Source organism: Camelus dromedarius, chromosome 11 (assembly GCF_036321535.1).
Source record: "Camelus dromedarius isolate mCamDro1 chromosome 11, mCamDro1.pat, whole genome shotgun sequence".
Taxonomy (NCBI): Eukaryota; Metazoa; Chordata; class Mammalia; order Artiodactyla; family Camelidae; genus Camelus; species Camelus dromedarius.
Window position 1 is genome coordinate 5662389 of NC_087446.1, and position 26530 is coordinate 5688918.

The 26530-nt window shown below is 56.4% G+C and overlaps 1 protein-coding gene across 2 annotated transcripts; it reads left to right on the top strand.

Moving 5' to 3' along the window:
* Positions 1-1365: 1365 nt before the first annotated feature.
* LOC105091873 (NADH-cytochrome b5 reductase 3) lies at positions 1366-23856 on the top strand. 2 transcript variants are annotated; one of them, XM_031463379.2, is made up of 9 exons: positions 1366-1467; positions 9840-9971; positions 12819-12891; positions 13234-13340; positions 14654-14783; positions 15255-15338; positions 15561-15646; positions 18406-18505; positions 22695-23856. In XM_031463379.2, exons 1-9 carry the CDS (start codon positions 1447-1449, stop codon positions 22865-22867), a joined length of 906 nt encoding a protein of 301 aa, XP_031319239.1. In that variant the 5' UTR covers positions 1366-1446; the 3' UTR covers positions 22868-23856. The 2 variants fall into 2 exon arrangements, with proteins under 2 accessions (XP_031319239.1, XP_031319240.1); XM_031463380.2 differs by lacking the exon at positions 9840-9971 and having other exon boundaries at positions 1384-1467.
* Positions 23857-26530: the final 2674 nt, after the last annotated feature.

Below are 26530 nucleotides of genomic sequence, written 5' to 3' on the forward strand. Positions count from 1 at the left end.
CTGCTGAAGTCAAGCTTTCTGATTTACCTCCTTTGTAGTTTTAAAATTGTGATCACAAAAAACTGAAATAACACCAAACTGATCTGCTGTGACATTTACCCTTATATTCTACGATAATAGATCCCTCTCCCTGCCCAAAGCTGTTCCCAGTTTTCCCTTTTAAAACCAGCTGGTCACCTGCTTAACCAGCTTTAAAAACAGCTGGTCACCCTCCCTCCACCTGCCTAAATCCTCCAGGGCTCCTCACATTTCCCCACATCCCAGTTCCATCCACCCCGGGCCCCACACTGCCTCACTCTGACCTCACAGCACACTGCTGTGCCTCCAGGTTCAAATGTATCAGCCCCTCTGGCCTTGCTGACCCTGCACCTGTCCACCTTGTTCCCACTTCCAGGCTCTGCCCAGTTCCTTCTGTCTGGAAGACCCTGTTGTTCTCTGCCTGGCCAGCACCACACTACAGGAACATACCGCCCGCCACAGGCCACTAGTCAGACTACCAGGGGCTCACAACTGGGTCCAAGACCATTCCAGAAGAGCGAGGCCAGAGAGCCCCCTGGGGCCAGCATAGGCCTACAGAGAGCAGGTGCCTAATGTCTGTTGAATTTACTCATTCAACAAGTATTTATTGAGCACCTACTATATACTAGGCTCAGTTCTAGGCTCCAGGCATGCAGGGGACTTCAAAGCAGAGTCCTCAGGGAGCCCAAGGTCCACTGGGATGGGGTGGGTTAGGGGCAGACCATCCCTGAGGGAACACACAGGATGACTTCAGCTCAATATCAAGTGTTAGGAAGACCACAGGAGCTGCCTGGAGAGGGGGTCAGGGCAGGCCTTGCTGAGGACAGAATATTTGACCTGATACCCAAGCAAAAGGGCTGACCCTGAGGCAGTAGGGATAGTGTTCCAAGGAGAGGGGAAGTCCTGGAGGCGGGACCTAGCTGGGCAGTTTGAGGAACCAGAAGGCCTGCGAGGCCCAGCCACGTGTTCGGGCGCGATGTGAGGTCAGGCCACGCAGGGCCTGCTCCTCCAGGCCTCAGAGGCCGTGAAGGAGTTTCCGGATTTTATTTTAGATCCCATCGATGGGGCGGGGGGGTCGCCATCTTCTTCCCTTCGGGATGGCAAACGATGCCCAGAGACCGCCAGCGTCCCACCCGAGGCCACACAGAAGGCCAAGAGTCCCGCCGCCGCTTCCTGGGGAGACTACACCCGCCAGCCCGCAGTTCAACGCGATGGGGGCAGATGCGGCGGGGACCCCTCTCCCCTCCCCCCGCGGACGGAAGTGGGCGGGGCGGGGCTTCGAGCTCAGCCTCCAGCCCCCGCTCCCGGACTGGGCTCCGCTCGGCCCCGCCCCCTCTCCGAGCGTGACGCTACCGGGGGGCGGGCCCGGGGCGCGGCGGCTTGGGTGTCTAGGCGGCGGCGGCGGAGCGAGCGCAGAGCGGCGCCACCATGGGGGCCCAGCTGAGCACGGTAGGCGGGGACGGGGCGCCGGCCTCTGTGGGGCGGGGGCGCGGGCCCGGGGCACCGCTGCGGACCGGCGGGCTCCGGGGCCTCCGCCTCGGGCAGCGCCGACTGCGACCGGCCGCGAGGGGCGGCGTGGTGGGGCCGGGGCGCCGGACCTCACCCAACCCCGCCCCGCCCCTCCGCCCGGATGGCCGCGCCCCCGCGGTCCCCGTACGGCCGTGACTCACACTCGGGCCTCTGCCCCGGGACCCCAGCTCTCCTGGCCGAGGGGCGCACCCGAGGCCGGTGGCCGCGCATTCCAAGCGGCCCCGCCCGCCGCCGCCCTCGCCCCGGCCTGGCTCCGAGCGCGGAGCGGAGGCGGAGTGCGGCCGTGTGCGAGAGCGAGTGTGGGACTGGGTATGACTTGTGACCCAGAGTGTGAGTTAGTGTAAGTGACTGAGCAGGTGTGATGAGTGAATGCGCGAGCGCCTATATATGTGAGTCTGAGTTTGTGAGAGCGGGAGTGTGTGTGGCCAGGTGTGTGGGTATGAAGTGTGCGTGTGCATGAGTGTGCATGTGGGTTAGTGAGGCTGTGAGAGATTGGGTGAGCAAGTGTGTGTTGAGCTTGTGAGAGTACATGGGAGTGTGTGTGCATGTAGAGTGAAAGTGTGTGTGTGTCTGTGCGATGTTGCCGGGTCGCAGGGCTTTGACCAGGGACAACCACTGGGCTCTCTCTGTGGGCAGCAAGCTAAGCTGTGGCCCTCCCTTAACCCAACGAACTTGCTAGGCTAGCGATGTTGGCCCCATTTTACAGATGAACACATGCCACTCAGACTTGGCCACTGGCCTGCCTGGCAGAGCCTGAACTTGTGGGGCTGCAAAGTCCACTGTTGTGCTGTCACTTTGGGTCCGCCCAGGGCTGCCCTCCCTCCCCGAGGGCCACCTCCTTTCGGATTTCTCAAAAACCATAAGACTGCTGGGGGGCTTGTGTTCCATGTGAAGGCTTCCGCTAGAGGGCAGCCCCCAGCCCCCCCACTCTGGTCCCTGGGCGCTGGCTGGGCGCCTGGGGCAGGCTGCCTCTGGGAGGATTAGGCCTACAGCCTCTCGAGTGGCCTCCGCCTCCACCCCAGGCGCCTGCCTTCTCGCTCTGGCTCTGTGAGGCTTCCCCTTGGGAACTAGGCAGAAGGCCTCTTAGCCTGGGTGTTTGCTCCTGAATGTGTGGCCCAGCTCAGGACTCTGGGGGACATTCAGACCAAAGGACAGCCTTGTTCAGGGCAGACCTGTGGATATCATCCCAGCTCAGTATAATGTCCTGTGTTCCCAGAAATCGCCTTCGTCCTTCACTGCTCAGCCTCCTGACCCCAAACCAGACCCTCATCCCTGCTGTTTTCCCACAATTCTTCTCACCTCCTAGCCATGTTGTTGGAGTTGCCTCTGTGTCCCCAGCGTGTGGCTGCTCCAGATATTTTTGCCGAGTAGTCAAGGACCCCTCGATCCCCTCTGTGAGGGGCAGAGCCCTGTCTGGGCATCAGGAGACTTCTACCAGCTCCCCAGCCTCCTCTGTCCGAGGGGTGGGTGGGCTCACCCCTTCCTTCTGGGCCTTGCTGGAGTCCCTGCTTGGCCCAGAATACTCACAGCAGACAGACCCCAGCCATGCCTCCTGGCACAGAGGCTCCACACAGTCTGAGGGAGGCTGACTTGGGCTCTGGGCACCAGGCATCTTATCTGAGACAAGCAGGCTCTAAGAGAGGCCTCCTCCCACTCCCGGGAAGCGGGGTGGCTGAGGGCTTGGCACTTCAGTCTGCCAGCCACCTAGGGATACGTTGGAGGCTTGGCCTGCCATCCCCAACTCTGGAACCCCTGCCCCCAGCACATCTGTGAGTGCTCAGTGGACTGTGACAGCCCGCCACCACAGGTAGAGTCCAAGGTTTTCCCACTGCCCCTGACAGCTCTATGCCTAGTCCGTGGCCCAGGCCCCCAGCCCCTGGGAAGTTGGCTGTGTCTCCCTTACAGAGGGTGGTTCCCTTCCCCCACAGTTCTGAGGCAGGAGCCAGGAGCCCCTTGCTGCAAAACTTCCTCCACTCCCTGCCACTTCCGCCCACTTCCTGAGAAGGGGGCCATGAGGGAGGGAGACACTCAGATCCCAGCAGGACAGCTGGCGGGCAGGCAGAGTGCAGGTAAGCTTCAGCACACGGGGCTGGCACTTGAGGAATGGGCCTACCAGGTTAGGGGTCCTGGCAAGTCCATTTGCCCACCCAGACCTGTCCTGGGTAGAGTGGTTGCCAGGATCTCAGTGGGGAGCTCCAGGGGGTGAGCAGCTGGGCAGGGTGCCTTCTGTGGGTAGCAGGGCTAGCCAACCACTCAGCTATGGTAGGTGAGCTGGGGGCTCCCTGGAGACATCCTGGAGACATCCTGGGACTCTGGCACCCCATTTCTCTCTCCCCTTCCTGTGTTATTAGAGGCGGGGAAGGCAGGTGGTGGGTTCCCTGGTGGGGAAGAGCGTGGCCTGCAGAGCAGCAGGTCAAGACCTGGGAGGCAGCTGTCCCCTAGACACCACCCCCCCGGGTGGCTGGGGTGAGGTGGGGTGCGTGTGTGTGCATGTGTTAGCAGCACAGCTGAGGAGCTGGTGTGGGGCCTTGGCCTCGGCCATTTGCCTCCTGTTCACTCTGCCCACTACATGCAGGGGTGGGAGTGGCACCTTGGGCCAGACCAGATTATTCCAACCCCTTGTGAGTCTGGTAAAGCCTCCAGTTTTCCACAGGTGGAGCCTCACCTTTCCACTGCACCCTTTTCTCTGCCCATGTCTATCTCCCCCACTGGCTTGAGCTCCTCAGAGACGTGGGGTCCCCTGACCTGTGTCCCTGCATCCTGGATGGACCCTGGCAGCTGTGCCTACTGGGGTTTGTGGCCTGAAGGACTGACTGACAATGAGGGTGTGAGGGGGTGCCCACAGCTGCCTCCCCAGATAGGGATCTGTACATATACGAAGTCCCCCTCTGCTCTCTCAGTGGCCAGGCTGTCCTTGGGTGTGGTGCTCTGGCTCTGTGCTTGGACTCAAGCTGGACACCTGATCCATATCCAGGCCTTTGGGCCACTTCTCATACAAGCCTCAGTTTTCTCACCTGATCACGGCAGTTGTACCCAGGCTCTACTTGGCCCCATGGCCAGGGTGGGGACTGGAAGGAAGGCCACAAACATTTATTAACTGCTCAGGGAGCAACTCCTTTCAGCAGCGGCTCCAATCCCACCGCACCTCTGGGAGGTGGGTGGGCCCAACAGGTGAGGAGACACCAGGAAGGCAGGATCACAGCCTACCGGGCCTGTGCTCTGTGGAGGGCCAAGCCCCACCCTTGCCTGGGAGGGATCTGGCCTCTTGTCCTGGTTCCTGAAACTTCCAGACAAAGTAAGAAAAGTCAGAGAGAGACTGAGGGCCTTGTTGTCCCTTCATGAGTTTGTCCGCAAATATTTACTGAGTGTCCCTGCCCTGAGTGCTGGAATGCAGTGTTAATGAGATACACAGATCCCTCTGCCTTCCCGGAGCTTCTCTGGGGTCTGCCATGTCGTATTGTCTGTGACCTCACATGGGGAGCTGGCCCAGTCGTTCAAGCCCAGTGCCTGGGTTCTGAAAGTTCTGTGCAAGGGCGGAGGACTCACCTTCAGAGCTGTTGACATACGAGTCTTTTTCCCAGCCCAGCACTTACCACAGGCTGGCATTTGTGAGCTTGGGGATAGGTGAGAGGTTTGAAGTGAGCAACAGAAAATTGGGAACCAAAGCCCAGACTCCACCCTAGTCCTCCCTGAGTCTCAGTTTTCTTGTTTGCCAAATGAAGAATGCAGTAGGCCTGTCTCCCTCTGCTGTGGGTCAATGAGGAAATAAATTCAGGGAAGGTGCTTTGCAGACCATGAAGCAAGCTGCAGGCTTGGGGTGGGGGGCTTAGTTACTGAACTTGACCATGAACTTAAACAGCTGTACTGGGGGGAAGTAAAACTCCAGGGAGCACCAAACACAACTCTGCTTGGCTCTTAATGTCATTTCAGTTTATTTCCAGGGCTCCCAACAATGGTGATTTCCTGCAAATGTAACTTCACTCAACTTTTCCTAAACAATGTTCGCCATGGCTAGGGCTTCCCTGATTGACATGGGAGAGGCCTGTAGCAGAGGAATCATCAGAGTAGCCCTCACCCCAAGGAGTTTGCAAAGCAGGGCAGGAGCTCTAGAAGTCTGCTGAGGGCTTGAGGGACCAGTCAGGTAAGATTTGACATTTGAGCTGGGCTCTGTAAGATGAATAGGAGTTTGCTGGTTGGATGGGGAAAGAGATAGGGCATTCAGGGCAGAAGGGAGAGTGTGCAAAGGCCTAAGGCAAGAAAGGCTTGTGACTGTATAGTAGGGACCTTGAGTGGAGGCAGTGGGGAGCCATGGTGGGTGTTTGAGGGTGTGGGTGGGGAGGGAGCAGCCTGTTGATTTTGGCAGTTGGGGCCTCACTGTGGGAGGCAGGATATTGGACTGTGGTGGACAAGGTGGATGTGGGCTGTGGGCTCCATGACTGGGGCACAGACAGGATATCTGTCCTGGGAGGTGATTTGGGAAGAGCCTCGCTTTGGGCTAGACAGGCCTGGGTTGCATGGCATGGGCAAGTCATGTTAACCTCTGAGAAATGGGGACAACAGCATCTCTTGTTGTGAGTGTGGTCCTCTGAGGATTGACTTTGGTGTGACTTGGGGCAAGTGACTGACTCTCTCTGGGCCTCAGTCTCCTTATCTGTAACTTGGTGATAATCGCAGGACCCACAGCCCGGGGTTGCAGTGAGGATTATCCCAGAGGATTCCTAGCCTGCTCTTGGAGCAGGGCCAGCTTGGGGACATTGGCCACATTTGCTCTGTGCATGGCCTTTTCCAGCCTCAGCTTCTCCTCAGCCCTAGATGGGACCATACTCATGAACTTGAGGAAGGTGGAGGCTAGAGAGGTGAAGATTCTCTCCTGAACCTGAGCTGGGACTCAAACCTGGGTCTCCGACCCCAGAGTCCAGGGCTGCCAGTGGGCCTTAAATGAGACCCATGGTGGGTGAAATACCTTTGGTGGCTGGGACGTGGTAGGTGCTGGTTAAATGTACAGGTGGCCAGGGGCCCCTTGTGTGGCCTGTGGGGGTTGGGATGCTGGGACCAGCTCCCTCAGGCCTCCCTTTAGATCCATTGGTCACAGGCCAGGAGCCCCATGAGGCAAGGCCTTGGCTGTACCCAGCCTGGAGGCCCTGCCTGTGAGAGAGGCACAGTGTTCTGAGCCCAACAAAAGGCCTGTAACCAGATCTGCAGCTGGGCACCTTGAATCTGCCGGGCCAGTTTGGGGGGCGGGGCCAGGCCTTGTGTGGGATCTTGGTGCCTCTGTCCTTCATTCACTCGGGTAGTCGATCTCCTGGGGTGTAGAGGCCCCACAAGAGTGGTAAGGAAAACTCCTGTGTGTGTGCCCACATTCCCCAGGCTATAGACCCCTCCATGACCTAGGCCCCATCTCCTTTCCCCTGGGTGGTAGGCCAGACAGTGGCCCTCCTTCCTTCTTTAGATGAAAATATTGAGGCTCAGAGAGGCCTCAGATATAGAACCAGAGTGTCCTCCCCAGTTGATAGAGTGGAGGATCCTGGCAGGGCTTCCAGGAAGGGAGGGAGCAGTGGGGCTGGGCCTTGAGAGGTGAGGATCCTCTCACCTAACACTTAGTAGGGCAGGGGCCACTTTTGGTCTGTGCTCTGCAGAATATGCTCCCTCAGGAGGCCCGCAGAGGAAGCAGAGAGGCCTCCGTGCAAGCAAGGAGCTTGGCTCTGAGCTTCCTGGCAGCCGAGGCAAAAAAGGGAACTTGTCATGAAGAATGCACATGGTCATTTGCTGTGAGGACTTAAGTCAGGGAGGTCTACTAGGGTGGGTGAGTGAAACAGTGTTTTGTGAGAACTTTTGGTTCTCAGCCTCGCTATTCAAACTGCCAGTGTGGACTCCCCTCTCCTCTTTTTATTTTGAAGTAATTTCAAACTTACAGTAAGATTGCAAGAATGTATAAAGAGCCCTTATATACGCTTCACCCAGGTATGCCAGATATTAACATTTGTTATATTTACTTTATTATATGTGTGTGTATGTATATATATTTTTTAGATTATTTGAGAGTAAATGACAGATATAATGGTTCTTTGCCTCTAAATACTTCAGTGTCTGTCTCCTAAGAATAAAGACACGTTTTTGTGTAATCTCAGGGCAATGATCAAATCAGGAACACAACGTTGATACAATGCTGTTCTCTAATCCATGGGCTTTAATTCATATTCCACCAGTTGTCTCAGGATTGTCCTTCATAACTGCTTGTTTTTTTTTCCCTGGCCCAGAGTCAAATTCAAAACCACATACTGCATTCAGTTGCTCCGCCTCTTTGGCCTTTGTATTAATTTCCTAGGGCTCCATAAAAATTACCGCAGACTAGGTGGCATAAAACAACAGAAATTCATTCTCTCACAGTCTGGAGGCCAGAAGTCTGCAGTCAGGGTGTTGGCAGGGCCACTCTCTGGAGGTTGAGGGGAGGGTCCTCCCTGTCTCATCCTGCTTCTGGAGGCTTTGGCAATCTTTGGCTCCTTGGCTTGTCGCCTCATTGCTTCAGTCCCTGTCTTCACACGACCTTCTGCTCTGACTCTGTGCTCTCTTAGAAGGACACTTGTCATGGGACTTAGGGCCCACCTAGGTAATCCAAGATGATCTCATTTCTAGATCCTTAGTTTAATTATACCTGCAAAGACCCTTTTTCCATCCCCAGGCTCTGAGTGAACATATTTTGGGGGTGCCACCCTTCAGCCCACCAGAGCCTCCTTTAATCCAGACCCATTCCTCGGCCTGTCTATGTTTCTCGTGGCTTTGACATGTTTGAAGAGTCATGCTAGTTATCCTGGAGAGTGGTCCTCAGTGATTCCTCGTGGTTAGAGGCAGGTCGTGTGCTCCTGAAGGAAGACACAGGGCAGTGCTGGGCCCTTCTTGCGTCAGAGCGGAAGGTGCACAGTGTTGGCTGGCCCCTTTCCTGCACTGCTCACTGGTTGGGGTGGGGTCTGCCAAGTTCTCCACTGTAGGGTTGGTCTGAGGCCATTCTTGCTTTCTTCCTGCATCTGACTTGCGGTCCAGATCTCAAAGGCTGCCCAGGACTAGACTTCTGGATGGCCAAGGGTAGCTGCTGCACAGGAGATGCCCAGTAAGGTCAAGTGCCTGCTGGGGGGTGGCCTGGGTTTGCCGTTTTCCATGGCTTCAACAACGGGGGAGTATGGTTCTATGATCCCCATTTCACAAATGGGGAAACTGAGCTCAGGGAGGCTAAGTGATTTTCCCAGGGACAAAAACAGCCAGAATGAACAGTAGGCTAGTTGTCTTTCTTTGCAAAGGTATCCTCACCAGGTAAGCCTAAGCAGTTTTATCTGGCCATGGGATTTGGGTTTTGTCTGTTTTAAAAAAAAATCCAAACCACTTCTTGGAGTCTTTGTGAGGCTGAGATGTAGGGGGTTAGGGGCTGGCAAGGAAGAGCCTCTCAGAGCCTCACAGGAGTGTGAGCATGGGCCTGATATTTAAGAGTGTAATTGGGAGGCGGGTGACTCAGGTTTGAGTTGCAGCTTTCCACCTGTCAGCTGTGTGACTGTGGGTAAGTCACCTCACCTCTCTGAGCTGGTTCCTCATCTGTACAGTGGTGGTGATGGCAGTACCTACCTCCTAGGGTTGTCGTGAGGTTGATCAGTGCCTGTGTGAGGTTGATCTATGCTGAGCAGTAGACTCAGAGCTTTGGAGGACCTTGCAGGTCACCTGGTCAAGCTCAGTTCTGAGAGGGGAAGGGACTTGCCCAGGGTCACACAGCCAGCAAGGAGCAGAGCTTCCCAGTGTCCAGCTCAGTGCCTTGGCTGTTCCTAATACCTGAAGGCAGACCGCAGGGCTCAGGGGTTTGTTTGTTTAAATAGAAATAGCCCTTGACATCATTTAGTAACTAAATTAACCAAAGGAATAAAGGCAGGGAGGGAGCACAGATACACAGTGCTCAAGATTAAGCACAGATACTTGTGAACTTTATGCTGAGCTTCCTGGCAGCCAAAGTGAAAAGGGCTATATGATCAGTTAGATAGCTTTCTTTCTCCCTTTCCTCAGGGGAATTGGAGCTTTCCCAACAACTCAGGAATGCAGTGATGGGTTTCACAAGTCTGGTTTTTGTAACTTCTCCCAGCTGGCACCAGAATGGAACTGGGGTTCCCTGGATGAAGATGGTGGGGAGAGGATGTTCCTGGCAGAGGACTACATGACCAGAGGCCAAGAACCAACTGATATGTTTGGGGGATGTGCAGGTGGCAGGCCCCACTCCATTCCCGAGCTGACCTCAAGGGTCTGTCCTGTCATTTCAGTTGGGCCACGTGGTCCTCTCCCCAGTCTGGTTCCTGTACAGCCTGCTCATGAAGCTGTTCCAGCGTTCCACCCCGGCCATCACTCTCGAGAACCCGGATGTCAAGTACCCACTGCGGCTTATTGACAAGGAGGTCAGTGCAGGGTCCGAGGGGATCATGGGGCATGGCACCTCTCTCTCCTTGTCAGCATCACGGCATTTCTCGGGCACCTGCTGTGTGCTCAGGGAATGGCCCTCCCAAAGTAGGTCCCATTACCTGCCCACTTTACAGATGGGGAAAGCGAGGTGAGGTCCCTCTCTAAGGCTCCCAGTAAGTGACAGAGGGATCTGAACCCAGGTCTCTGACCACAGAGCACATTCTCTGATCCCCACTCACCATCCCACAGAATGTCAGAGTGGGAGGGACCATGTAAGGACCTTTGGGTCCAGGTGCCCCTGTAACAGGTGGGAAAACAGAGGGCGAGAGAGGTCACACTGTGAGTTAGAAGTAGGACCAGGACCCAGGCCTGGGCCTCGTGGCCGTCCCTGTCCCGTTCCTTAAGGACAAGCACTTCTCCCTCCCACCTCCACGGTCACCTGCTCAGGGCCCCTAGAGTCTTTTGTCTGTGCAGAGTCCCTGTGTGATCTTCTGATCTTGTGTGTGGCTCCATCTGCCCGGCGATGGGCTTGCTCCTGCCCTCTCTGTTTTATGCTTTTCCTTTTCGAACCTCTGATCAAGATTTAAAATGGTCCCCTCCCTCCTTTGCCCAGCCGCCCACCCTGTAAGGCTGCTTTCTGCCTTGCTCTCCCTCTCAAAGCCCCTCCCATGTGCTATTTCTGGCCCCCGCAGCTGCCTCAGGAGGGGTGGGACAGGGAAAACTGAGTCATGGGGCAGACAAAGTTAGCACCTGCTGGAGGCCCTGGGTCCCGGGCTCTTATCTGCGCCTGGGCTCCGTGCAAGAGCTGGGGCTCCTCTGACTGCTGAGATGTGTGTCCACAATTGTACTGGGAGTTCGGAGACAAAAACCGGAGAGAGACCAAAACAAGAAGAAAAATCACCACTTCCTAGATGAGACCACACTTAATCTTTTCACTGTGTTTTATACACAACTTTTTCTTACTGAAATGAAATCATAATGTTTTGAAACCTTTTCCTCTTATAAATTTCTTTTTCCTTGTCTTTTAATCCAAAAGTAATGTAGGATTTGTGTGTGCTGACTATAAACACTGTTCGTGAAGTGTGAATGTGCCCCCCCCGCCCGGTGCAGCGGGTCCCGTTCGCGGGTCAGCGTGAGTCTCTCCTGGCGTCGCCTGCCTGCGTGCCCTGCGTGTGGAGGCTCCGCTGTGTGTGTGCTTAGTTTCTCTTTTTTAACAACGTGATGTTATTACCCAGCTGTAAGGGACACGGACACCTTTTCATTCACGTCTAACCCAAAGCATTATTTTTGATGACTGGTATTTTGTCATCTGCTTGTCGTCCAATGGACCCTCCAGGACCCTTTGGTTGGGCAGGTGGCAAATGTCCTAGCAGTTACCCTCCCCCGTCGCAGCCTCATGGTGGCTTTGCAGGGTCAGCGGGTGGGCCTGTTCTTGATACTTTCGCTGCGGCACAGGGAGGGGCTCTGGCCCTGCCCTCCCTCGCTCTCAGCTGGACTGGACCAGGAGATCCACAAGGTCACCTGAAGCTCTGAGTCTGTTGTCAGGTCATTACAGCCAGCAGCCTCCAGAATGCCAGCCCCGTGCTGGGCCCTCAGACATCAGCCTTGTGACTTTTCTGTGCGGGGCTAGAGGTTGTCCAGCATAGTAAGCATCAGTATCTTTCCCTGATTTCTTTTCTTCCTCCAGAAATGCATGGCATGTTGGTTTCTGACCTTGAGCCCCAGGACCAGTTGATAATCTTGGAATCTACTCACAAGGGGCCTTGGGGCTCTGTTTCCAGCTTTAGGCCTGGGCTGTGGGGCAGAAAGGCCCACATGCTCCCATCAAGCCCTATGCCCCGAGTAGTGGCTGGGCACTGTCTTTCCTGAGATCCAGGCTACCTGCCTCTGCTCGTACACTTCAGTGACGCTCAGAGTGACACTCTGTCCCTTTGGAGAGATCTGTCATGCCCCCTCTGGGTGGTAATACTCTTGACCTTGCCTTGTGTGGGTGTGAGCATCTGTTGGACAGCTAGCTGCCCTCCTTCCAAATGCCCCCTCCACACCCACCCTCCTGCTGCCCCTGGTGCAGGGGAGACTGTACACGAGCCTTCTGGAGCCTAAGTTAGAGTCATGGCACCGGGTTCGGTCCCCAGCTCTGACCACAGCTTACTGTGGGACGCTCGCCTCCCCTGGCCCGTTAAGACCAGGCTCCTTCTGTGGCCCAGTCTGGCTCTTAAGTACCCTGGAGGGGAATGGCTGCCACCCATTCACTATGCCCTGGGTGCACACCTTGCACAGGGTGGAGGCCTGGCTTTGGGCTCTTGGCCACGGCCAGCCCCAGTGGCCTCCTGCCCTATGCAGCCCAGCCCCAGTCATTCTGTCTTGTTTCCCGGGGGCCTTTTAGTGTAGTGGCTTCTAGAGCCCCTCTCTTGAGTCCTAGGCCTGGGCAGATGGGGCCCTGTCTCAGCTCTGCCCCACTCTGCCAGCCCAGTCCCCGAGTTCTTCCTGCCACCCTAGGACACTTCTCCTGCTGTGGCAGAGGTGGAGCCTTCCCTCCTGCCCCTGGAATTTTCTGGGCCATCTGGCAGCCTCCCTTTAGGATGCTGAGCTTGCTCCCTGCTCTGACCACCTTGCTCTGTGGCCCTAGGCATGTCACTGCCCTCCTCTGAACCAGTGAGAGCAGAGGCACAGCCGGGGTAAGCCTGGCCTTCGTGCCGTCAAACACACGTGTGTAGGTTGTCCACATTTCGCGTCAGCATCACTTCTCTCAGTGACACTTGGGCTCTGGGGAGGGGTGGGGGCTCTGGTTCTGGTGGCCCCTCTGCCCTGGGCACCATCCAGCAGCTCAGGCTTCTTTGCAGGTCATCAGCCATGACACCCGGCGGTTCCGCTTCGCCCTGCCATCACCCCAGCACATCCTGGGCCTCCCTGTCGGTGAGTGCAGCCCCTACCCAGCCCACATGGAGCTGCTGCTAGATCAGAGAGGTAGGGGCTTTGCATTTCAGTTAGAGCAGCGAGGGCTTCAAGGAGGAGGTGACGCCATCCTGGGCATTCGAGGATGAGAGTCAGAATGAGGGGGGAAATGCCCCGATGTCCCTGGCAGTGGCACCAGCACGAGCAAAGGCAGAGAGCTGGGATGTAATGGGAATCCCTGGTAGGGTGGAAGGGGCAGTGGGAGCCGAGGTCAGGCCAGGCTTTGAATGCTGGGCAGGGCTCAGGGCAGTCGGTTGACAAGACCCAGGGGACAGCCCAGATTTGCCCCTCCCCATCCTGCAGGCCAGCACATCTACCTCTCGGCTCGAATCGACGGGAACCTGGTCATTCGGCCCTACACGCCCGTCTCCAGCGATGATGACAAGGGCTTTGTGGACCTGGTCATCAAGGTGAGGTCTCGGGGCCACAGCTGTAGTGGGGTGGGGGTGACCACATCACAGCCAAGGCCTCCAGGGACCCCCGTCCCCCACAGCCTGGCCTCTGAAGGCCATGTGCTCCCTTGTACCTGGTTTCTGAATGAACAGCAAGTCGCAGTTCACCAGCACAGCCCAAGCCTGGGGTCTTGGCAGAGGCCAGGGGCCATGTTCAGGCTGCATGTCTTCAGACAAAGACAGATTGTCCGCAGAAGAGGAACCAGGAAGGCCGAGCAGTTCGTGCGGGGCTCACTTTCCTACTCTGGGCCTGGCAGAGCCCAGGGAGCTGGGCGCCTGCTCATTTCCCTGAGAAGGATCCCACAGGCCTGCTGGGGGCGCAGTGTGAAGGCTCCTGGGCCTTGCCTGGGAGCTGGTGAGGGGCTTTCTGTGATCCATCACCGGTTGGGGGCTGGGTGCACACTGTAGGGAAGATGCAGCCATTAGAAACAACAGACCAGAGAGACACAGAATAACCAGCAGGGATCTTTAAAAACAAGATACTGAGTGGAAGGAAAGATGACAGCTAAGCCCAGAACATTTTTATGAAAATTAGAAGCACAAGCTTTACAGCCATGTTCTCTGAGTCCACGTTCTCTTGAGTACACATCCAAAAGATGTGAACCAGCCCAGGCCAGTGGGCATGGGGTGTTGGAGACTCTCCCCAGTCAAGGCCCAAACCCCCATGGTCACTTTGGGGACCCCTGGGGACCAGGCTTCCTGTCCCAGCTCCCCTGTGCAGGCCAGGGCCCCGCCCAGGACAAGGCCCCCAGTGCAGCCTCCCCAGCCCTGGAGCTCCTCTGTCTGCTTGTCTCTGTATGAGGGTTGTGGCACATCCATTTTTCCAAAGCTGAACTCCCAAAGGGCACAGAGAAGGAAGTTCCAAGAGTGACATTTTTATGGCAGCACAAAGTGGAAAGAATTGAACATCCACTGGGAGGGCATGGCTGAGCCGGCTTCTCTGAGCCTTTACTGTGCTGACAGTCATGGGAATCTGCTGTGGGGAGGGGGTCCCAGAGCTTGTTGTTGGCAGAACATTACCCATCAAGCCCTCAGGTCGGCTGCCTTGGATACCAGGCTGGCGCTTTGCCTTTCAAGGGGACACTAGGGGAAGGGCAGACTCCCGGAGCAACAGGACAGAGTATGTTTTGATGAGTGGAAGGGGCACTGCTGGAGAAGGCCACACATGGCTGCGGAAGACACCAGAAGAGGCACTTCCTCCATGCTGTGGCCCAGAGCTCCCCCAGCAACCCAGGGAACAGGGGGCTGAGGACTATGGGTGTGTCTTGCAGGTTTACTTCAAAGACACCCACCCCAAGTTTCCTGCTGGAGGGAAGATGTCCCAGTACCTGGAAAACATGAAGATTGGAGACACCATTGAGTTCCGGGGCCCAAATGGGCTGCTGGTCTACCAGGGAAAAGGTGATCTGGGTTGGAATCCCTGAGGACCTGGTGGGTGCAGTGGATGCTGGGTGCAGGTCCCGGCTCTGCTGCTGTCTGGAGGGGTCACTCTTGTTGAGAAAGCCACTCCTCTCTGGGGCCTCAGTTTCCCTGGTTCTTAGGGGATAAGTCAACCAGCACAGACGTTGTAGACTGGCTTCCCTTGGGGGCCAAATCTAGCCAACAGACCAGCTTTGGCTGAAAACAAACAAGGAGGGTTGAGCTGGAACACCTGTGGTTCTCAGCCTCCTCTGCTCCCCACACTGTCCACAGTGAAGAACTCATCCTTGTGCTCCTCTTGGCATTTGAGCTGGTGCTGGTCCCTCCTTCACTTCCTGCTCAGCCTGACTGACCAGGTGGTTGTCCCACCTGAACCCCTGAGGGACGGAGTCTGTCCCTCCCCCAAGTGTGGTGTGTTTGAGAGCCAGGCCTCACCCCTTCTCCTCTCCCCAGGAAAGTTTGCTATCCGTCCAGACAAGAAATCCAACCCCGTCATCAAGACAGCGAAGTGTGTGGGCATGATCGCAGGAGGAACAGGTATGTGGACCTGGAGCCCCTTGCTGAGTCCCCTGCAGGCAGGTGCCGCCGTTGGGATTGGGGTGGGACAGGGCATAGATTACGAGTGACCGGGAGCTGCCCAGGGTCAGGGACCCAGGCCCGCTTGTCCTGGCACCTCTCTGCCGGGCGTCTGCCTGGCACCAGGCCTGTGTGTATGCAGCAGGCACTCACTCGGCATGTTGGGGGGTGGCTGCTTTGCAGGCATTACCCCGATGCTGCAGGTGATCCGCGCCATCATGAAGGACCCGGACGACCACACAGTGTGTCACCTACTCTTCGCCAACCAGGTCAGTGGGTGCCCCTGAGATCTGCAAGCCTGACTCCCACTGAGAGGGGCGCCGGACCTAGCAGGCACTGCTCAGGTGGTGATCTGCGCAGCTCTGCAGAGATGCTCGGAGTGGCTGAAATATGAGGGGTGCTCGGAATGGTCTATGCACAGCAGCTTTCACAGGGGCTGGTGGGGTCAGGCCTTCAGTGCAGAGCCCAGAGTGTCTAACCCGAGTGGGGTTGCTTGGGGGGTGAAGAGGGGAGCACCTAGAGCACCCTCACCCCGAGATTTGCTCCCCTGGCTGTTTCCTCGGAACCTCGGAGCTCCCTTCACCACAAGCAGAGTTTGGAACCTGTCAGGGAAGTGGGAAGAATACTGGCCTGGGCTGGGAGCAGCCCGGAGCCCGAGGGGCTGTTGCCAAGGGCACGTCTGCATGAGGTGCTTGACCTAGGGCAGGTTAGAGCAGGTTTGGACCTGGGCTCTGACCCCTGAGTGCACGTCCTTCTCCCCACACCTGCTGCCTGCCTGGCCTGGCCTGCTGTGTGGCCTTGAACATGTCCCTTTCCCTCTCTGGGCCTTGTTCCTTCACTGTGGAATGAGCTGATGGAGCAAGGTCATCACAAGGGTCCTTCCAGTTTCCATGTTTCAGGAGGAGTATGTGGATTTTGTAAAGTAATGCCCCCTTTGTGGGAGGCGAAGAGGGGACACCTCCTGACTGTGGGGGCTGTGCTCAGATATGGTTCAGGTCAGCTTGCCCCAGGATCCATCTGGCCATCCATGCTGTCCATCTGTGAGGAAACCATGCCAGAGGGGGAGGGGCTTGCCTGAGGTCCCTGGACACCACCCCCCTCTCCACACAGCTGCAGAAAACCGCCCTGAGGCCAACCAGTAGCCTTGACGAGGCCTAGGGGGTGGATGGAAAGAGCCAGAAACTCCCAGCTGGCTGGTGGGGGGAGAGGGTGGGCGGCATTCAGCTTGGCGGTGCTGGGTCCGTCTCTGTGGAGGCCATCAGCCCTCTGTCGCCCGGACAGGCATCTTAGCCCCTATTAGCCCGTTCCCAGGGCGGTGGACTCCGTATCTCTTTCTGCATTTAGTCAGCGCAGTATTGCAATTCGTGTAGCCTCTGAAAATTCTAGTCCTCGCTCATAAGGGGGTGAGAGTGGAAGATGCAAATAAAGTCCTAGTATCACATGAAAATCGTTCAGGGTCGCCCTGAAGGGTCTCAGGGGCCCCAGGGACCCCAGAGGTCCGAAGGCCACACTCTGGAAATCACCACTTTCCTTCAGTTGGGTCGTTGCCTCACCCTTCCTCCTTCTTCCGTGACCTCAGTGCCCGGCTTTGACTGGGGGCCTCATCGGTGATGTAGGGAATCAGGGACCCACCTCACAGGACAGTTGTGAAGACTGAGAGGCACACCTTAGTCTCGGGTGGGAGTGCGTGACACTTATTTCCGAGTTGTGTGTTCTTCCCGGGGCTCCACTTCCTCAGGTTTATCCTGAGGAATTGATAGGGCAGTGGGGATGGTCAGAAAGGCATTGTTCACAAAGAGGGACGCTCAGAACAACTCCAGCATCCTTCGGTGGGGAACAGGAGGTCCCTTTGTCCAGTGCCAGCTGGGCAGCTGGTGAGGAAGGCATTGGCACTCAGTGGCCAGTGACATGTGGATGCTCTGTGGTGCGTGCTTACCTGAGAGAAGCAGGTGGCAAGGTACCTGATCCCATTTTTATGAAAAAAAGAAAAGTACATATAGCTATTTAGGGAAAGAGTCTAAAAGATGCACACTAAAATGCTAGCAGTTGTTCTCTCTGAAGTTTCAGGTGGTTTTTCTTTTCTTCCGTATTTTCTGCATTTTTCACCCAGAAATCAGCCAGCCCAAGGTCTGTCACTGTCCTCACCCTGTCAGGGCAGGAGGGACCCTCCCCCTGCCTTAGAAATGGGAAGAAACAGTGGACACTCTGTCCCTGGGACATGCAGAGGCTCATGCCTCCGCCTGCAGCCCATCTCCTGGAGGGGACACCCAGGACCCTGGCTGTTTCAGTCCCTCCCATTGTCCCCCCTGCGCCCGCCACACAGTGGGTACTCAGTGTGGATCGCTGTGGCCTCCAGCTGTCCGACCCTCCCTGCCACCTGCCTGCTGCGATTGGTGCCCCCTCTTGTCCCTTTTGCCACCCCGCACATGGAGCAGGGAAGATGCCTCTCCCATTGTCTGCCTCACCCAGCCTGGGTCTCCGTAAGCGTCTGTGAGCAGGTGACCTTTCCTGGTTGACAGAGCTTTGATCCCCAGTTTCACAACAGTCCTATGAGGTCAGTCACGCCGCCCACTGCCCTGAAGAGCCTGTCTGTCTGTGAGTGACCTGCAAACACACCAGGCAAAGTCTGGTTAGGAAAATGGAAAGAGGGACTGTTTCGGGAGCAGATCACTGACACCCCTTCGGGGTCTGGGAAGGCTTCCTGGAGGAGGTAACACAGGCTGAACTCTAAAGGTAGGGGCTGTGTGGTGCTGGCCAGGAGAAGTTAGTGGGGGCGGAGAGTGAGGAGCCATAGGCCAAGCAGAGGGATCAGCATGTGCGAGGCTGCGGAGGGGCAGGTGTGATTTGGGGCCATATTTCTTAAACTGTGGATGTACACCCTGAGGTTCCAGAACATAAAAAGACTTGGACTTTCCCCAGAAGCTTTGCCAAGTGTGTGGCCCTCGCATGGGCGGGCTGACGAGTGTCTCCAAGGACACTATCCGTCCACCGCCATCCCTCCTGACTGCTGGGCCCTGTCCCCCCGCAGACCGAGAAGGACATCCTGCTGCGGCCTGAGCTGGAGGAACTGAGGAACGAACATTCTGCGCGCTTCAAGCTCTGGTACACGGTGGACAGAGCCCCTGAAGGTGAGAGCGTGTGGGTGGAGGGGTGGCGGGGCTGGGGGGGGCGCTGGCCTGTGCTCACCTGTGCCGGGCCTCCCTCTGCCGTGTGGAGCCATCTGCTCTTGCGGTCTCCTTAGGTGCTCCCTGCGGCCCCGAGACGGGGGCTGGTGTGACCCCATCTCAGGTCAGAGGGAGGGACTAAGTGCCACACATGTCATGGCGAGAAAACACCAGAGCCCCAGGCCTGGTGCTCTGCCGCCGCTGGACGAAGAAGGCCCGGTTCTCCCCTCAGGCTGGTTCTCCGCGCCAGGCCTCCAGCGCCGGTGCCGGGGCGAGGGTGGTGGTTTCCGTGCTGCGGTTGGTATCCCGTAAGGTACTTTACATCCACCTCCTCTCCGGTCACCGGCCCCGCGGGGTGGACTGGGCTGATGTACAGTTACCCTTATTCTTCCTGCCCAGATGCTTAAGCTCTTTGCCAAGGTCATGTAGGATGCAGTGAATGAGGGCTGCCCCCAAAGCTTGAAATAGGGTTGCCCTCTGGGAGCTAAACTCTACTTTATTCTCCTGCCTCAGGGAGATGTGGGTACAAAAATATCTTAATTTCTTTGCTGTGAGAAAAGCAGCAGCTGAGGCTTCTTGGTAGATAATCCCCGTGATGTTTGGCTTCCAGGTCAGGAGTAATAGGGAGTGGTGGGGACTGTGGTAGATTGGAGAGCCTCTGCCTGTCCAAGGGGCAGCCCCTCCCCGCTGCAGGAGGTCCTGCTGTGCAGGAATTCCACCCTGGAGGCCAGCCTTTCCACCATTTGAGGGAAGCTGGGAGCCTGCATTTGGAGATTTCCAAACATTAGAAACCAGACATTTTCCGAGCACCTGTTGTGGGCTCCAGCTTGTGGTCTCATTCATGTCCTGCCAACCTGCCCTCTGCTCCTCACGCAGCCCCATGGTTCCCTGGGACTCACCATGGTGAGGGGGACACGCCACCCTCTGCTTCCCCCAGAAACCAGCAGATGGGCTCTGGGGGCACCCATCTCACGAGGGCCCATCCCTGAGAGAGGAGCCGCCCTCCTGGGTCAACCAAACCAAGTGCTGGGGCCCCTGGCAGCTCCATGGACCTGACAGTTGCGTTCCAAGGCCTCTGGCCTGAGCGGCCACCTGGACCCCCTGCTGTGTGTTCCCAAAACCAGCCTGGCCCCGTGAGCTGATGTTCTAGTCCGGGAGGATGGACAGGGAACAGATTTATTAGTAAATGAGAGAGCATAGTAGCAGGTGATTAGTGAGACCCAGGAAAGACAAAGTAGAATCGGGCAAGGGGGTGGGGAGTGGAGGTCGGGCGAGATGCTAGTTCTGGAGTTGGAGCTTCCCGGGAAGAAAGGAACATTGATTTTTGTACCCACATCCCATTCAAAAGAGGGGAAATGAAAGATGGCCTAGCTCCCTTCTGGTTGCAGCTCCCTTCTGCAGGTAGCAGTAGTGTGGTAGGGTTAGCTCATTGGTGGTGATGGGAACACCCTTGCCTGGCTGGGCCCCCTTTCCCTTTTTCTAGCACAAGGCCGGCCACAGGGGGAGGGGCAGACACTGCCCTCTGGTGGTGGCACCTGGCAATGCCAGGACCAGAGTGCTTCCTTGTAGGGACTGTTTTAAGAGTACCCAGTTACTGGCCAAGGAGAGGTACAATCGGGTAGTCTCCTAGTGTTTTACGCTTACATTTAGTATTACAATTCCGGAGCAGTCGAGGGATTGCTGTAACCTTAGGTATAGGCTGAAAAATGTATGTGCTGAAAAGGAAAATGGTTAACAGGCCAGCATGGCTGTCGTGGAGCTAAGCACAGGAACAGGGGAGGGGCCAGCTCACGCAGCAAATACAGCTGTTTCCCTCACGGAGTCACTTTTCAGTACACACGTTAAAAAAAAACACTATCTAAAAAAATCCTTGTAAAATTGAGATGTGTTTCACATACCTGTACATTTCATATACTACCAAATATTGTTTAGTTCCATGCAGTTTTTTACAAAGTACTTTCAGATCTGTTGCCCAGCTATAAAAATGTTATCTGCCCATCTATGCCCTGCCTTATTCCAGAAGGGATTTTAGGCAGACTCATAGAGTGAGTCAGAGTGGTACACATGGAAAGTGAGAGTGAAAGAAAAACAAGGGTGGGGCCACAAAATGAAATCAGGAATAAGGTTTGTACAGAAGCATGGACTGTGATGGCCATGCATATCTCTCTGAGCTTCCCAGCAGCCAAAGTGAAAAGAGAGATGTGGTTAGTTACTTAACTCAGTGTCTGTGAGATACAGAATACACCATTGCTCAGCACAGCAGACTCCTCATCCCAAGAGCAACTGGGGCTGTCTTGGCCCCTCCCAAGGGCCACCCTCCCCTCCACCCCGCAGAGTGTACAGGATGTGATGCAGTGAGTGTTGTCCGTCTAGGCAAGGTACCTCAGTGACCTCCTTCTGACCTTGGACTTCCACAGCTGCATTTCTGTGGTGTCAAGGGCTTTTGTGATGCTCTTTCAGATTGTGAAGAACAGAAACAAGCCAGATAATTGGGTGTTTGGAGCTGGAGGGACTCGGGATACAGGAAGCCATCCCCCAGACTCAGCCAGGCCTGGTGGGGCACTGGTCATCTTGGGTAGAGTCAGGGTTCCTCCGTCTTTTTTCCTGCCACTTCCATCTACTACCCACGCTGCTGCATGGCCCTCCCACTTGCCTCCAGAACTCAACCTGCTCCTCATCTCTTACCATCCCCACTGCCCCTCCGGAGCCAAGCCAGAGGAGCTGCCTGGGGAATCACCTCACCCACTGACATGCGCTCAGAGGCTGGTCTGGGGTTGGGCACCCACAGTGGGATCAGGAGGTGGCCAGTGGTGGCTCCTTAGAGGAGAGTGGGTGTGCGGTGGGTGGCAGGCATCTGGTGCTTCGGGACTAAGCTCCTGCTGAGCTGCTTGGCCCAGGGGTCATTTGAGAGGCCGGCATGTGCCCTTAGTCCCCGACTGACCACTGAAAAACTGCCAGGGAAGGTGAGCTTCAGACTAGGTCTCCCTCCTTGCTTGTGAACGAGGAGTCACATTGTTGGGCAGCACATCTGAAAGAGGCAGGGAGACCTCCTCTCGCTGGACTTCGTGCCCTGTGATGGGGCAGGATGGTCCTGAGCACAGATGTGGAGCTGGAGTTGGAGCCCCAGTGAGTGCCTGCCTCCCCCTATCCTCCACTCCCCCTCCCCCCCCAGTCGTCAGATCCCCGCTCTCGTGGCAGAGCCCTGCCAGCCTGTGGTCCCTGTCGGCCCACCTCTCTGAGCAGCCCCTGTCTGTCCCTGAGGGTCCCTGTTGGACTCAAGCCCTTGAGGCGCCAGGTTCTCACCGCGAGCACCGTCAGCCACTTAGAAGATTATGAGGTGGCCCTGGATCTCAGGAGAAACCTGGAGACACAGTGAGCATGCATGTGTGCACGGCAGGGAGGCAGGCAGGACATAGAGGAGCCCCTGCTGCCTCCAGGGTCCTGCATCTGGACCTTCAGTCTGTGTTCTGGACTTGCCATTCTCAGGCACATCGATTGCTTATTTGGGACACACTCCTTCATTCGTTATTTACCGAGCAAATACTGTGCGCCAGGCTGTCTTGGCACTGGGACGACAGCTGCGGACCAGACACGGCTCCTCACAGGCTGACACCCTGGTAGGGGGAAGAGGCAGACAGTGAGCACAGGCAGTGTGAAGGGCAGCGGGGGTAGAAAACGTCACCCTGACCAGCTTGGCGCAGGGCACTGGCTGGGGGACCTCTGAGACCTGGGGTTGATGTCCCAGCCCTGGGCATGCCTCGTTCTGTGACCTCGGACAGCTCTAATCTGGGTCCTCTGGGCCTCAGGTTCCACATCTGTAAAGTGGGGTCAGTAACCCCAGCCCTATCCACCCACAGGATGGTTCTCAGGGCCACACGAGAGGCCAGTGGAAGCTAACAGCTTTGCAAACTATAAAGTGTGGTGGGGGAACCATGAAGGGCTTGCCTTTGTGTCAGAGTGAGCCAGGCATGGGGGCAGGGAACGAGGGCGAGGGTTTGCTGGGCTCAACCTCTTCATTCTTCAGTGTTTGTCAAAAAAGGGAGGAATTCACATCACAGGAGGTTAGCCCCGCAGGCGGGGGTGTTGGGCAGGTGGGCGGTCGGCAGTTGGTCACAAGGCGCACTCAGGGCTCACTTGCTCTCCCACCCCGCAGCCTGGGACTACAGCCAGGGCTTCGTGAATGAGGAGATGATCCGGGACCACCTCCCACCCCCGGAGGAGGAGCCGCTGGTGCTGATGTGCGGACCCCCGCCCATGATCCAGTATGCCTGCCTGCCCAACCTGGAACGCGTGGGCCACCCCAAGGAGCGCTGCTTCACCTTCTGATGGCCGGGCCACCCGCCCGCCCGCGCTCCCTGTGCCCTGCCCGCACCTGGCCCTCCTGCGTGGTTCCTTAACGTCACTCTCCCCCACATCTCCTGCTGTGGCCGGGTTCAGCCTGGCCTGCCCGTGCCTGGGAGGTCACCCTGCTGGGCTGGCCCCTGAGGGGCCCCTCTGGGATCAGGGCTCTGTTATAGATGGGGCCGCCACTGGCCACCTTCAAGACAGATTCCTGTCTGGGTCTCACTGGTTCTTGTTGGAGATGCCCGGCCCCTGCCCCCACCCCCCGCCAGACACACACTACTGGGCCGAGGCTGCCAGCACCGTGCTCCCCACCCTTCCTGAAGTGCACCACACTCTGGAAATAAACCTGAGTGTATGGGCAGCCCATGGCTGCAGGTGCCAGGCCCCCAGCCACTGCCTCAGGACCCTTGCCTGCTGCCCGTGCCTGCTTCAAGGCCACAGCCAGTCCTCAGCACCTGACACTACATGACAGGTAACACCAGAAAGTCCTCCTGGCAAGGGCTGCTCTGGGTGAGAGGCTGTGCCCACCCCAGGGCCCAGCAGGCCCAGCCAGCAGGGAGTTGGGCTCTCCCTGGGGCTGGAGTAGGAGGAGTGGGCTGACCAAGGGCCCTTCCAGCTGGCACATGGGCCTCCTGAAGCCTCAGCATTTCCCCAGCACACCCAGACATTTGGGCAGCCTTAGGAAGTCCAAGCCGTCAACCTCTGATCCACCGCCTTGGGGTCCTGGGCCACCAGCCCTGATGGCAAAGCTAAGGGATGTCTGTTTATTCCTCTGTCCCAGACCCACCCACCCCTGCTGCTGCCCTCGCCCCAGCAGAGGGAGGTTTTGAGCAGAGCCTCTTGTCTGAGAGACATTCTTAGCAGCCTCGACATTGCCTTTAGACGACAGCGTGCCAGCCTCTTGCATATCGGCTTTTTCAGAGTCATTTATGAGCAGACAAAATATTGAAGTAAAACTTTGCTAATTTGAACCCTTCTGCAGTTCCTGGAGGCTCTGTGACCTGCGTCGTTGTAGGGGAGGGAGGGGAGCAGGAAGGGGCTGTGCAAGGCCTGGAATTTATTCTGATGTTTGTGTTGTAGAAAATTTGGAGAGTACAGAAAAGTCTACACAGGAAAAAAAAATACCGGGCATGCAGAGGCAAACACCGATAAATCTGATGAGACCACACGGTCCACCATGTGGCTGCTGCTTTTCCCCTATGGTCAGAAACCCACCGTGGGCCCAGATGGGTCATGATTTATTATGTAGCAAATCCCTCTCCTTGGGCAGTTGGGCTGTTTCCAATTTGTGGATTTTGTAACTAACAGTGGCCATCTTCTCTCTCCTTTCAGATGATTTCTTTCAGGATAGATTCCTGGAAATAGAAGGCTGGGCCAGGGACTGCGGGCACTGAGCTTTTAAACCTCCCCTCAGATCATCTCAGCCATGTTAAAACGTCCCCAGTCCTAACTTTGGACAACCCCAGGTGTTCCCAGTGTTTTCCTTGTTACTCTCTCCTCTGGACAGCCCTGAGAGAAATAGGGAGAAGTCAGTAGCCCCACCTTCCGATGGAGAGACTGAGGCTCAGGGCAGTGAACGGCTTGCAGGTTGCAGGTGGGGCCCAAGATGAGGTCGGGGTGTCCAGGTGGGGAACGGAGTTCCTGGTTCCTCACTGAGGCACTGCTCAGGTGCTGGGGACTGGGCTGTGGCTGTCCCAGATGCCCTCCCTGCTCCTGGGGTGCTCATGAGAAAGACACTAGACAGGTAACAAATGATGGGAAAATGCCAAGATGGAAATGAATGGTGGTTATGAGACACTGTGGGACTGAGAGCTATTCTTCAAGTTGGGCAGCAGGAAAGCCCTCTCTGAGGAAATGACGTTTGTGCTGGGATGTGATGGGAAGGAGCTGGCCCTGTGAGGGTGGGTGTTCAAGGTGGAACAGCAAGGACAAAGGCCTTGTGGTTGGACATGCTTGTGGAAGAAACTTACAGAAACAGGTCAAAGAAGGCTGGTGGCTGAGGGGACAGTGAGGACAAGGCTGGAGAGGGAGCCAGGACCAGAGAGGTGTTCCAGAGGCAGCAACTAGCAAGTGCAAAGGCCTTGGGGCAGAGACCCGGGGAATCCAGCGGAGACCAGTGTGGCTGGAGTGGAGTTGGGAAGAGGAGAGGATGTGGGAGTTCACAGGAAGCCTCGGGGTCGGGGAACTGCTTTCTCCTCATCTCTTACCTTCCTTTCTGTCCCTGGCTCTCACACATCCTGGGGCAGGGCTGGGACTCCCTTCACACCTACTGCGTGCCAAGGTCTCTGCTGAACACTCGACACACGTTAGGTTTCGTCATTCCTGTCCCCATCTGGAGGTTAAAAAATCAGGCCTGAGGGTTGGGGTTTGCCTCACACCTGCCTGAGCCCACAAGAAGCTCCCTCCTGGAGCCAGAAAGAAGGGCATGATTGGACCTGGTCCCTATCCTCTGGTGGTTTGTGTCCCCATCTGTAAAGTGGGTGAGTGAATAGATCAGTGATTCTCCACCCTCTCAGACCTGACACCATTTGAAAATAACATTTATAACAGCCCCTTTATTCTCCTGAAGGAAATTCACAGGTGATAATCATCTACCTATACAGAATTGTTAAAAATCAACACAAAGCTTCAACTACATTATAAAAGAGCAAGAAAACAAAGGAATTTACAAAATGATGCGCATTTCAGCATGTAAATGCTGAGCCCAAGCTCCCCCAGAAGTGGGGATCGGGAGTTTGCCCAGGTGCAGGATGGAGCATGGAGCCCGCCTCCTGGCTCTGCTGCCAGGGGTGCGGGTTTTCCCAGGCCGGGCACAATTGTTGGTTAGTTTCCAAGCAAGGCACGACCCAACTCCTTGGCTACAGTGCAGCTGCATTGCTAGCAATTCCATGTTTGTTCACACCGGGCAAAAAGTCCTGTGTGTTCATGCAATAAGTGGAGCGAAGATGATTCAGAGAATCGGGACGGGCCCCTCCCACCTGGGAAAGTCGCGGGCGTTGGAAGAACCAGCAGGACCGCCCCACCCAGTCCCATTCTCCACGTGACCGGATCCAGACAACCAAACGCGACCACACAGAGCTCCAAAGTGCCCCTGGTGGAGGGCCACCCCGCTGACAATCACAGAATTAAATGACGTCAGTTAATGAGCCTATTATTGTGGTAGTTTAAATTATTTAAATGACCTATTTACACTTCAGTTTTTTCGTGTGGAGGAGCCACAGGGCCTTAACTCCTGTGGTCCTGGCCCCTTCCTGGTTCCTCGGCACCTGCCCTCAGCTGTCCAGCTGGCGGGGCCCTCCCTTCCTTGTTGCTGGTCTCCGCGTTCCTGCCCGCACGTCTGGGAGGGAGGAGTTAGGTCTGGTTTTACAGCTGAGAAAAGGCAGGCCAGCCAGCATCCAATCACAGCCGCGCAGGGGGACCTGGATTCCCCTCCTGTCTGGTGCCCAATCCCAGAAGCTCTGGCTTTACCAGCTCGTTTCTCCACGGACCTTCTGACGCCAGATTTTTTTGTGTGTGCTGTGTTCTGTCAAGAGTACATAACTCCACTCGCGGTGCTAGACTTAGAAAATAGTAACAGTAGTAACTCATAGGGCACTTAGTCCATGCTTGGCACTGTTCTAAAGGCGTCGCTTGTATTTTTTGATT